This window comes from Callorhinchus milii, unplaced genomic scaffold (genome assembly GCF_018977255.1).
Source record: "Callorhinchus milii isolate IMCB2004 unplaced genomic scaffold, IMCB_Cmil_1.0 Scaffold7, whole genome shotgun sequence".
NCBI classification, from domain to species: domain Eukaryota; kingdom Metazoa; phylum Chordata; class Chondrichthyes; order Chimaeriformes; family Callorhinchidae; genus Callorhinchus; species Callorhinchus milii.
The window spans coordinates 12,389,258-12,402,370 of NW_024704748.1; the positions used below are offsets into that span (position 1 = coordinate 12,389,258).

General features: G+C 45.1%; 2 protein-coding genes across 3 annotated transcripts in view; both read left to right on the forward strand.

Moving 5' to 3' along the window:
* The window catches only part of zmiz1a (zinc finger, MIZ-type containing 1a), a 239,240-nt gene extending 235,003 nt beyond the window's left edge, over positions 1-4,237 (forward strand). For both annotated transcript variants that reach the window (XM_042336621.1, XM_042336622.1), the window contains one exon: positions 123-4,237. In XM_042336621.1, coding sequence (XP_042192555.1) covers positions 123-230 — 108 coding nt within the window. In that variant the 3' untranslated portion in view covers positions 231-4,237. The remainder of the gene's footprint in view (positions 1-122) is intronic.
* A 2,081-nt stretch (positions 4,238-6,318) lies between these two features.
* ppifa (peptidylprolyl isomerase Fa) lies at positions 6,319-12,475 on the forward strand. Its single transcript, XM_007898265.2, has 6 exons — positions 6,319-6,651; positions 10,300-10,330; positions 10,535-10,623; positions 10,723-10,819; positions 12,102-12,177; positions 12,273-12,475. The coding sequence occupies exons 1-6, from the start codon at positions 6,469-6,471 to the stop codon at positions 12,406-12,408; spliced, it is 612 nt and encodes a 203-aa protein (XP_007896456.2). The 5' UTR covers positions 6,319-6,468; the 3' UTR covers positions 12,409-12,475.
* Positions 12,476-13,113: the final 638 nt, after the last annotated feature.

A 13,113-nucleotide genomic window follows, 5' to 3' on the forward strand; every position in this document is an offset into this window, starting at 1 on the left:
TCTTGTAGCTTGGAATAAATTTTGTTTAATTGTTTATAACTCTTTTGGTGTGGCTGCTGAGTAAGTATTGTACCCGGCGATAAATTTCGTAACATTGAACGCTTCTTTCTGGTTCCTTGCAGCTTATTCCAGAATTCACAAATCCAGACGAGCTCCTCTCCTACCTTGGCCCTCCCGACTTGCCCAGCAATAGCAATGATGACCTACTTTCTCTTTTTGAGACCAACTGAAGCCCTATCCATCCATGTGTTCTCACCAAGTAGCCACACAAAGTCACCCTTTTCCGCAAGCGTTCACAAACTAGATGAAATGGTGCATCCAGGCTCTTCCTCCCCCTTGGGACGATCACCTTATCCGGTTACACTGACTGAAAGCAATGGGAGGGGGTGGGCAGCGGGTGCTGAGAGGGGCTGGGGGAAATACAACTGTTTGGTGCAGCAGGCTCGCCAGAAACATCACTCACAATCATACAAACTCCTGTAACTTTAACGAGTCACGGTTCTGTGGACACGTAGGAAAAGCCCATTGTGTAAAGCATCCAAGCATCAAATCTGAGAATCTGAACTGAAAGTTGGGAAGAAGTGCCCTTATCGGCCACGTTTGCTCTTCCCGATTTTGTTTCCCCCTCTTCCCCCTCATCACTCCTTCCACGCAAAGTTCTTCCACTCCAGAAACGAAGCTCCTCCAAGCAGCAGCTGTAGGATCAGCAGAAGACAAACTGACTGAGGAGGGACAAATGGAGAAACATTAGGTCGGACTGGCAACTCCAAAGCACAAGATACTGGCCTAAATGTCCAATTGGGAATATGTGTGTACCAAAAAGTGAAAGGGAAGTTGTGGCCTCCGCATTTGAGGAGTCTTCAGTTTGCCGCTATTTTTCATTCTACTTCAGTGTATATATAGTGAGATTTTTCTTGTTTGCTTTTTATTTGTGTTTTTATTTTGTGTTCTATTCTGCAACACGAGGAGGGACTTGTTGATCTGGAAGTGAGACGCATCCAAGAGCGTCACTTGCAGCACTTAACAAGACTTAACTGCAAATCACAGGTGTCTAACTGGTACCTCATGCCAGTGTCTCATTCTATCTGTTATGATGGGATCGAGGTGAGGGGGTTAGGGAGGGAAGGGAGAAAGGTCTGGATGTTTGAAGCTCGATCTTAAAAGAGAAGACATTGCATTTGTCTTCTGATTTTTTAATACTGATGTTAATATTCACTCTGTGGCAAAGGCAGCAATTCTTTGCTAGCAAGTGGTCTAGTTTGCTGGAAAAAGAATCAATCCTGCAGAAACGGAGGAAGCCAGTACCCTATAATAATTGAGTCGGAAGTTAGAAAGGATCTCCCACTTTCACTGCTGAGAATTAACTGCAGCATTTCTTGAAGACTGGTTACACGTGATTCTCTTCTCTGCTGTCAGCATTTTTTTGGAGAGGGACAGGGGTGGGTTGGGGGAGATTGGGAGACACTGTTTTGAAATTGCTGGTAGCTGTTCTACCATGGAGTCAGAGCCAATGTCTTGCTTCCTTGAGGCTTTTTTTTTCTGTGACAACTCTCTTCACCTGCATGAGTTCCAAGTTGCTTCTGTCCTCATTTTGTGCTGGTGTATCTCAACAGTTTTGTACAGTAGTTGTCTAAGGGGTGGGGGGGGGGAGTTAAAAAAAAATAAACCTGCATGTGTGTGCGTGTCACCCGCCCCCGCCCTGTGCAGTGCAAACACAGACTGACCATGTGTGGTTTGATTTTTCTACCACTGAATTGGGTTATTCTCCTCAAGCCCCTTTTTTTTTGTAGAAAAAAAATTTGCATTTTAATCTGTGACACTACCTGTGCTACAAAATTACAAGTGCCAGAGGGATTTGTTGCATCTCCAACTCTTTCTTTGTGTTCCTTTTTTTATTATTATTATTATGCAGATACATTTTTTGTTCCTGTATTACAAACAACATGAACTGAGCTTGCCACTGGAAGCTTGGGCAATGCTTTTATCACCAAAGTCACCGTTGTACAAAAAAAGTTTTGTTTTTCGCTCCTTTTTAAAAGAATCTGATCCATCACTGCTGTATGTGCATAGTAATATATGCTAGTTATCAGTACTCAGCTGTAGATATTAAAATGAATGGCTATTTGCCTTTGCTAGTAGCAGTATTGAAGCTGTAATCGTCATGTAGAGAGTTGCCACGTAATTGATCACCTTCGAGTTTTTTCTATTTCGAGTTAAAGGCAATGTTCAGTATGCAAATCGATTATTTTAAAATGCTATTGTAAATACCTTTGTGAATATTTTAGTATCGTCTTTGATAATATTCAACATTTTCATGATCAGATTGGTTGTCTTTTACCTGTGGTTTTTAAGTACATTGTCCGGTAAATCGTGGTCCCATTTTCATAAAGGGTTCTTCTACAGAACAGAGGAGCATTTCTCAACCTAAAAGCCTACATTCGGCACAAGTTACAAAGAAAGTATTTCTTCCTTTCTTAACCCTCTAAACTTATCACATGTGCTCCATTAAATGGAGAAGTCAGTTCCTAGTACCGTTAATTTTCTTTTTAAGTGGATGACGTGATTTCCAGTAAAAGGTTATCCATTCACTCGTCAGGAAGTTATGGTGAGAAGATAGTTTATTATAAAATTCTGTTCCTTGGTTTTTGTCATTCTTTGTATTATTGTAAGGGCAATGTGTTAAACTTCCATACAATTGTTTTAAACATGCTGCTGCTCACTGGACTGTGCAGATAATAGGTGTCAGCAACATATGTTGAACCCAAGGTGATTGAGACATGGGTACGTACAAATGAGGTATGTAAGGTTTGTGTCAGGAATTTACAGCTAAAATGATTCAGTAAATCAGTATGGGGGGTGGGAGCGAGAGAAGGGAAAGTGATTTGTTATCCAGTTTTATTCACTTAACAGAAACATTGAGTTATCAGGTTCAAAAAGTGGAGTTGGCTGTATTTGTTCTATTGAAAGGGAGTTGAGCAGTTTTTTAAAAAATATTTGACGACAATATGTTAAACCTGTGTCGTTTTCCACTGATTTGGGGCATGGATGCGAATGATTGCCCACATTTAGGTCAGCTTAGAGGGTTACGTATACTGCCTGTTGTGTGGTAAATCTAAAATCGACTGCAGATGTGAGCATCTAACACTCTCAAGAGCACCTGTTGGAGGGCTCAGACGACCTGATGGCAAGTGGTCACTTTCTGCTCCACTGCTCCAAACCTGGCTTCTGCTTGTGTGGATGCGTCGGGACGAATTTCTATAAACCCTTTTTTTATTCTTCCCATTTAAACAGCAGCAAAGGTACTGATTGATAAATGGGAACTGTTTGTTTGAAACAGCTTCAACAGAACACATAGGACAAGTGAGGAGTCTCCAATGACAAACAAATGATGCACTGCCAATGTATTTTTCCAAAAAAAGTCTAACATGTTATAATGTTATTTTAAAAACACACACACACATAAATCTACTGGTGAGCGAGCACTAGCATGCAGTCTTGATATTTTTGTGTAGAGCTGTTTCACATGTCTAGTCCCAGGGGGTTTATAACAAGTCATTGTGGAGGTCTGGCTGGGAAGGGAACCCCAGACATCTCTGTAAGGGCTTCTGCAAGGACAAAAAGACAGAGAGAAAAAAAATGTCAAAAAGACATCATCTGGTGCAGGGACTAATGGACATCTGTACATATGTAAATGACAAAGGGAGACATGTTCAATGTTAACAGAAGTGCATTCATTTTCCTGGAATGTGCATTGTTTCAATGAGTTTGCAATCCATCAGAAGTGACTGTGTGGAAAATGAATTCTGTTCGTTAGCTCTTGTGAAGTCTCTGCAATCGTTTCACTTCTGTAATATACGATCCTTCAGAAAAAGAACTTTTGTTTTACCCACATGTAATATTTAGCTTCAGTGTATTACTTAGTTGATCACCTGTGTATTTTTTAAGGTGCTACAAAATTAATGAAGAAAATGAGGGGGTTAAAAAAAAGATTGTAACCAAATTCACGAGTTTGTACAATTTTTGATATCATGATCATTCAAGAATTCAAAAAGGGTACAATCTACTGTCACATGCAAAAATGGCCATTTTTTTTGTTTGTACATTGTATGTACAATGCAATCATTTCATACTTTAAACTGGTCAGAAAACTAATTGTGATTTTTAGTCTTGCAAACTGTATGTAGTTAGATGATGTGACAACCTAATATTTATCTAATAAATATGTATTCAGATGAAACCGTGTGCATCCAGCTTTGTTTATCTCTCGTTGCCAGTAACATAGAAAGCATGAAAGTCTCAGTACAAGTGATTCTTGGTAACAACAACTTGCATTTATATAGCATCCCGGAGTGCTTGGTACACACACATTGCACAAACACACATGACAAAATTACATTTGACAAAGGGAGATGTGATCAATTTTGACAGCACTGTATACATTTTTGTGGAATGGGCAACAGGCTTATGAGTAGTAAGTCAGTGCTCAAACTTTGAAACTGACCGTTGTCTGCCACCACATCTCTTTGTTCAGAAGCGCCAAAGCTGATTTTCGTGCTGTCTCCCAAAAAATCAACTATTGGAACTAAACCCCGAGACCTTCTCAGCCTGTGAAATGGTTCTGCAGTGGCTGTGGATTTATTTAACTGCTGACTCAATGGCCGAAATGTTCGGTAACATAAAATGGTGCGGTGGTTCAGAAATTCATCATGAAAGATATTCTAAATGGATCATGGAAGGGATGATGACAGCACCTCTTTGAGTGGGAGGAAAAGGTGTATGGCTGGAGGTGGCAGGATCCCTGTATCAGTCATGACGCTGCGGGTAGGCTGTGTGCATGGAGAGACGAGGAGCTTCCCCCCCAAAAAATGAGTGCAGTTTCAGTGACACCGGTAGAAACACAGCAGACTGAGAATGAGAGGGCAGTTATTAACGGGGGGGAACCCTGGGGAGATTAGCATTGTGCTTATAAGACAGAATCAAAATGTTTGGCAACATTTTGTTGTTGTGAATGCTTTCCCTTCCTTTGTATTTGTTTTGAAAAAACAAACAATTCTGCTTGCCAAACCCACCTAAACAAGCACTGGAACTTGTTCATTATTCAGGTCTTCAGCCTTTCTGCCCTCACCCTCTGCGACTCCATTTCAGAGCCCCTCCACCTCACCCACTCCCTTGCCTCCTTCAAAGCCCATCTCGAGACCTTAACCTTTGTCCGGCCTTATCTCTTCTCCCCCCCCCCCACCCCCACCACCCCACCCCACACGCAAAACAGTCAGTACATTTTATTGTACACAACAGTGAAGCGCTTTCAGGATTGTCTTCCTGAGGTGGACAGCGCGACATCAAGTTGTGAGGAATATTATCATCACTTATACTGGGGACAAGTCATTCAACCACGTGTTACTTGGTCACCGGGAAGGGAAGGCTGGGGTTGAGAGTTTGCATTAATAATAATAATAACAAAAGAAACACATACACAGAAGTCTGTTTGCCAAACCAGAGTGAAATGCATCCCAACACATTGTGTTTCAGATCACAATCAGACTTGACATGACACATGACTGACAGCCAAGAGAGAGGCTTAGAGAGGCTTCTCCGCAATGGTGAAAGCTCAGCCCTGAGCCCTCCTGGAGCTGGGCATGGGCTGGGCTTCTCCTGGGACTGGGCTTGTGCTGGGGCTGTGCTGGGCTGGTCCTATGCTGGGCTTGTGCTGGGGCTGGGCTTGTCATGTCCTGGGCTGTGCTGGGACGGGGCTGTCCTGTGCTGGGGGTGGGCCTGTCCTGGGCTGTGCTGGGGGTGGTCCTGTCCTGGGCTGGGGCTGTCCTGGGCTGTGCTGGGGGTGGGCCTGTGCTGTGCTGGGGTGGGCTGTGCTGGGGCTGTGCTGGGGGTGGGCCTGTCCTGTGCTGGGGCGGGGCTGTGCTGGGGGTGGGGCTGTGCTGGGGCGGGGCTGTGCTGGGGGTGGGCCTGTCCTGTGCTGGGGTGGGGCTGTGCTGGGGGTGGGCCTGTCCTGTGCTGTGCTGGGGGTGGGCCTGTGCTGGGCTGGGGGTGGGCCTGTGCTGGGCTGTGCTGGGCTTGTGCTGGGGTGGGCCTGTCCTGTGCTGTGCTGGGGTGGGCCTGTGCTGGGGCGGGGCTGGGCTGGGGGTGGGCCTGTCCTGTCCTGTGCTGGGGCTGCGCTGGGCCTGTCCTGTCCTGGGCTGTGCTGGGGCTGTGCTGGGGGTGGGCCTGTCCTGGGCTGTGCTGGGGCGGGGCTGGGGGTGGGCCTGTCCTGTCCTGGGCTGTGCTGGGGCGGGGCTGGGGGTGGGCCTGTCCTGTGCTGGGCTGTGCTGTGCTGGGCCTGTCCTGTCCTGGGCTCGGCTGTTGCCTGCGATGCCGCCCCTCCAGTGACTCGCACCCGAGCTCCGCTTCCTTCCGCCGCGCAGAGCAGAGAGTGCCGCCCCCCCTGTGAGCGTCCCGCGGCCTCGCCCAGCGATCATGTCCCTCCCGACGGCCCGAGCGTTGCTCCTCCGGGGCTGCACCGGCACCGGCACCGGCACCGCCTCTCTCCGCCGCCTCCTCCTCCCGACCGCGGCTCCTCCTCCCGCCGCAGAGAAAAACCCTGTGGTTTACATCCAGGTCTCGGTGGACAAGGAACCATTGGGCCAAGTCACGATTGAGGTGAGATGACCTTCACCATCTGGAGCCAGAAACACACACACACAGACCTGGGGGCACAGGGAGCGAGACCTGAGGGCACAGGGAGAGAGACCTGAGGGCACAGGGAGAGAGACCTGAGGGCACAGGGAGAGAGACCTGAGGGCACAGGGAGAGAGACCTGAGGGCACAGGGAGAGAGACCTGAGGGCACAGGGAGAGAGACCTGAGGGCACAGGGAGAGAGACCTGAGGGCACAGGGAGAGAGACCTGAGGGCACAGGGAGAGAGACCTGAGGGCACAGGGAGAGAGACCTGAGGGCACAGGGAGAGAGATCTGGGGGCACAGGGAGAGAGACCTGAGGGCACAGGGAGAGAGACCTGAGGGCACAGGGAGAGAGACCTGAGGGCACAGGGAGAGAGACCTGAGGGCACAGGGAGAGAGACCTGAGGGCACAGGGAGAGAGACCTGAGGGCACAGGGAGAGAGACCTGGGGGCACAGGGAGAGAGACCTGAGGGCACAGGGAGAGAGACCTGAGGGCACAGGGAGAGAGACCTGAGGGCACAGGGAGAGAGACCTGAGGGCACAGGGAGAGAGACCTGAGGGCACAGGGAGAGAGACCTGAGGGCACAGGGAGAGAGACCTGAGGGCACAGGGAGAGAGACCTGAGGGCACAGGGAGAGAGACCTGAGGGCACAGGGAGAGAGACCTGAGGGCACAGGGAGAGAGACCTGAGGGCACAGGGAGAGAGACCTGAGGGCACAGGGAGAGAGACCTGGGGCACAGGGAGAGAGACCTGGGGCACAGGGAGAGAGACCTGAGGGCACAGGGAGCGAGACCTGAGGGCACAGGGAGCGAGACCTGAGGGCACAGGGAGAGAGACCTGGGGGCACAGGGAGCGAGACCTGGGGGCACGGAGGGAGCGAGACCTGGGGGCACAGGGAGAGAGACCTGGGGGCACAGGGAGAGAGAGACCTGGGGGCAGACACAGAAAGCCATTGGGTTCCATGGACAGAGTGCATTAAAACCCGACTTACCCCCCAACCCCAAGAAGGAAGATGGTCATTTGACATGTGAAAAGTGCAGGTTTGAGCCCTCACTCGGTGGACAGCAGATACCAGGAACTCCCTGTTAGTGTCTGTTGTCTTATGAAACCATTTAGCTCCGCAACAAAACAGTTAGGACTGTCAGACCTCACATGTAACTGCCATGAAGTGGAATGAATGTCTGTACTTGTAGGCGAATGTAGCAGCCAATTTGCGAACAACAATTTCCCACAAAGTTGTCCATTTTTCTGTGCGGTCTTATATTTCAAATGTGAAGTGTAAGGTTTTAAGGTAAGTCAACCTATCCCCACTGCTGATCACCTCAGTAGCAGAGCAACGCATGGAAGGTTGCCATTTTGGTATTTATCGATAGCTTTACAAGACGTCTATTACAACTTTTTAAAAGAAAGTACAAGTTCCAATACAATACAGAATTACATTTGTTCAGCGCCTTTCATATCGGGAGGACGTCCCAAGGCCCTGGATGGTCGCTGGGGGTCGGGATCAGGGTGGGTAGAAGGGTGGTCGAAGGGCTCAGTTGAAGAAGAGGAATTTAAGAAGCGGCTTGAAGGAGGAAACGAGGCAAAGGGAATATGGAATGGAATTGCATAGGGTGGGGGCAGAAAGGCTGAAGGCCTGACTGCCAATGGGGCCGGGCAGGGGACGTGGAGTAAGCCAAAGCCTGTTGAGCAGAGGAAGCGGACAGGTTGATATGGGGTCAGCAGGTCGCAGTGGTAGGGAGGGCAAGAGGGCCTTGAAGGCGAGGACGAGGATTTTGATCTCTATCCTCTGGGGGATTGGTTGCCAGTGGAGGCGGGCAAGAGTGGCTATGATGGGTTCATGGAGCCTAGTGCGTGTGTTGTTATTTAGGAAAGGCTTCTCATTATAAACACCAAATTAATGAACAACCTGACAATCCCAAATGGGTGTAATCACGGTTTATTGTAACATAAGTAAAATCATCAATGCAAAATGTTTCAAGCAATAATTACAGAATCAAGACCGTGGACAGTAGATGACACAGCCCCTGGAGTTCCTTCTTCTCTACTTCTTGAACTACTGTTATTCTCTGCTTAGCAAACTGAACCAAAAGCATATTACCTACTACGCCTCCTCTTTCGCTTTTAATGGTCACTTTCTTATTGGAGGTAAATTCCCTCGCCCCTGTACGTATACATAGATACAGTAGAATCAATATTGATTCCACTGGGAAGTGTGCTGACCCTCTACACAACTCCAACTATTTCAAAGTTACATCTTATTTTTATGTGTTTCTAACTCCACCACCCCTTGTCACAGAGATAGCCGCCACCCTTCACAAGATGCTTTGCACAGAGAGAGATATGGACAACTTCTTGGCAGCTTTCCACAGCCTACTTGTTTCTCAGCATTGAGATAGGCAGGTGTCTGAGGCTGTAGCCTTTCCTTTCTGTGCTTGTTTTTCTCAAGACTGCTTATTATCTCAGAGGAGTGAACATCTTCCCAGGAAAATATGAAACGTAGTCAGAAGCTAACCTGAACCGGTCCAGCAAAGCTACTTTTAACCCCTGCTAAGCTTGTCATTCTATCAAACAAACCTTATGAAAGGTTTATGGGTAGGTTACATTCTAAATGTATATAAAGATTAATTAAAAGCCTCAAAAAACATTAAAACTCACAAGTATAATTTTAAAGGGAGGGGACACGAGCTGCAGAGTTCTGGATGATTTCAATATTGCTGATAGATTCAACACACATCATGCCACAGCTATGCCCATGCACTTTTCGCAATTCGTATCTGTTCCTGTTCTGTTCATATCTGAAGTACAGTCAGTACAATCTATGAAATTATTGTACCAAAACATATTTTGTTAATTTATGAGGAGCATTCCGGGGGAGCTTTGCAATGGTATTAAAAATATATAGTTCGCTCAATTACAGTGCTGCTTTATGAAGATAAAGATGTTTAATTCATATGTCGAGGTTTAGGCTTCCACACGCAAAAACACTGAAGCTGACTTTAAAACTATTGGTATATTCTCTCTGTCCCAGCTTGGCAATACCTCATCATATAATAATCCCTCCAAAACAAAAAAACAGTAATAAATTGGTCATTTTCAATCCACAACTGTTTGTGGGACACTGCTGTGCTCAGTTGGCTGCCGCGTTTCACCCACTAATATACGGTCAATTCACTTTAGTCTATTCTGTGAAGCACTTTGAGACGTCGAGAAGACGTGAAAAGCGCTATATCAAATGCAAGGATTATTATTATTATCATATAACAACTAGCTGCTTGGTCATACATTGGTCAAGTTCAGTTGAAGTATAAAAGTTATACAAATACAATACAAAATTACATTTGGATTGCACCCTTCACATTGGGAGGACATCCTAAGGCGCTGGACAGTCAGAGATTTGGAGATCGGAGACCGGGATACACTACAGCTGGCAGTCCTGTATCTTACACACAGTGTTCCTAAGTTTACATTTCAGCACCTAAAAAAGCGTGGCTTGGGACATTTATTTTCAACTGCCCAATGCATGTTAAGCGTTGAATTCACCTAATACTGAATCCTCGTCTTAACTGTACCATCGCTTTTTGCATGTACAATATCTGAAGATTTGTACCATTTTTCTGTTTCAGCTCAGAGCAGATGTGGTCCCAAAGACTGCAGGTAAGTCCCATGGGAGTAGTGGTAGTTTTGCCCACAAAATTACATAATCAATCCACTTCACAATATATTCGGTGAAATGCTTTGAGACATCTCAACAACGTGATAAGATATATCAAATGGAAAGATTATTATTTTTATTTGTTGAGTTGAAGGTGATCTGAGTTGCAAGGTCTGTGATAATTACACTGATTGTTTTTGTTGCAGAAAACTTCCGTGCATTGTGTACCGGCGAGAAGGGCTTTGGTTTCAAGGGCTCCAGCTTCCACAGAATTATTCCAGACTTCATGTGCCAGGTAAAGAACAGCTTTTCTTGGAAACAGTTGGGAATGTTGATGTGCTTGTGATGTGTCGCAGTGGACAGGCACTGACATTCTGAAATTATAATTGTATAGGGCGGAGATATCACACACCACAACGGCTTTGGTGGAAGGTCTATCTACGGCCCATCATTTCTAGATGAGAACTTCATACTGAAGCACACAGGACCTGGTAAATGGATACTCTTGTGGGATACAGTCAGGATTATTTTACACCCTTAGATTTTGTTTTAAAGAGTGAATAAAGACAAAAATTATGAGTAATAAATCTATTAGATTTTTGCAAAGAGCCGACTCAACACTCGCCTGCTCTTTAGCAGATCAGATCTGCTTGCTTCAGCCAAAAAGAATCCAAACTTGGTAACGGGGTCTTACCTTTGCTAGTCTGGTAATAAGATGAATTGTTATGGAAAGAATGAGTTGGCATGAACCCTTTGTTTTTGTAATTTCAATGCTATTGATTTTTGATGTAGGATTGGAAATAATGTTGTCAGGAACAATATTCCATTGTAAAATCATGAACTGCAATGTTCAATAATCCCCACCATCCACTCAGTCACTTCCAAGAAATAAACTCCCCAAAATAAAGCTTACGTTAAGGTGAATAAATTAATGGGGGAATCTGTCGAGAAGCATCCCTTCCTTTTATAACATCAGCAGTTCCTTAGTCTATATGAACGTTTTGTTAGGAGTCACAGGTATACTACCTGTGATGTTTGTCATCTACAGTAGTTAAAGAGTTTTCACTGTCGTACAAAGCTATTCAATAGAAAACTTTTCATGAATGCAAATAAATCACACCGAAAACGGAAATTAAAATGTAACTTCACAAAATGTAACATGTTACTAAATGTGGAACCCTGTAGTGTATTGGTAAACCACTCACCTCGCAAGCAAGAGGACTTGGGTTCGATTCCCGGTCAGTGCAAAACGTTAGGCAAGTTTCCTTACTCGACATGCCTCTGTTTACCTTTGGCCGTGCCTGCGTTCCTTTGACCACCCCAACCACAACTCCCCCCCCCCCCCCCGACAACGTCATCCACCACTGTCAAGAGCTCTAGGATACTGCCATGTGTGAGGTGTGCTGTACAGATGCAAACTGTTGTTGTTAGTGGATTGGCAGATAGCTTTTCTGTGGATGATAAACCCTTCAAATAAAAGAATAAAAGTAATATTAATTTGGTCGCTCAATCCACCGCTGTTTGTTTGACACTGCGATGTGCAATTGGCTGCTGGGTTTTTCCCATAAAATATACAGTCAATTCACTTTACAGTATATTCTATGAAGCGCTTTGAGACGTCTCAAAGACGTGATAGGGCACTATATCAAATGCAAGGATTATTATTATCAACAAGGAAAAACTAACCAATAGATCTATGTTTTTAACCTCCGGTAAAGTGATGCTTAAGACAAACTAAATGCATGAGTTTACTACGAACACTTGCTGTTACAGGTATCCTATCAATGGCCAATGCTGGACCAAACACCAATGGATCCCAGTTCTTCATTTGCACTAAAACGACTTCTTGGTAAATGTCTGACTGTATCGAAATCTCTTTCTGCGCTTATTGACCACTGGGTTTCTTATTCATCACAGGCTAACATCTGTTCATAAATTTTGCAGGTTAAATGGGAAGCATGTTGTGTTTGGTCACGTGAAGGATGGTATGGATGTTGTAAAGAAGATGGAAGACTTCGGCAGTAGCACTGGCAAAACCAAGGAGAAAATTATCATTACTGATTGTGGAGAGATGTCCTAACTTACTCATCAATTTGTGATTGGAATTCTGCTATTCAAATAAAACAAGATCAATGTGTTTTTTCCAATTTTGTTTTGCACTAGCATTTTAATTTAATGAAGATGATTTTTAAGCATTCTTTTATTTGAGAATTATATTTTCCATCTTTAGTCTCGTACTGCTCATCAAAATTGAATTAGAGCACAAAGAGGGCCTTAACTCTATACTGATAGATCCGGCTACCTGTGTATCTTGCTGATTCGTTGTACACTTGTGGGTTGAGTACATCTGGTTCTGCCTCATGAAACCAAACTGTACAATTTGACCTGTTGTCCAAACCCTGCAGCTGTTTGCTGTATAACACTTTTTCTACATATACAATGTATAATACGTTTCGCCTACAAAACACATAGGCACTACACTTTACAGTATATTCTGTGAAGCGCTTTGAGACGTCTTGAAGACGTGATAAGGCACTCTTTGAAATGCAAGGATTATTATACAGTCAAAGGTGCAATTTTAGCTGCAGTGTGTAACTGTTGTTATGAGAACTTGCCATCAGGTGGCAGCAAAAGCTAGTAAAGCAGACCTGTTCACAGCAGTGTCCAAGAGCAACGCTGTGAGATTTCACTGGACAATTGTATTAATCCTTGTGTTTGATATAAGAACAGCTTGCAATTATATAGTGCCCTTCAAGGAGTTAATGTCTCGGAGCATGTGCTCTGA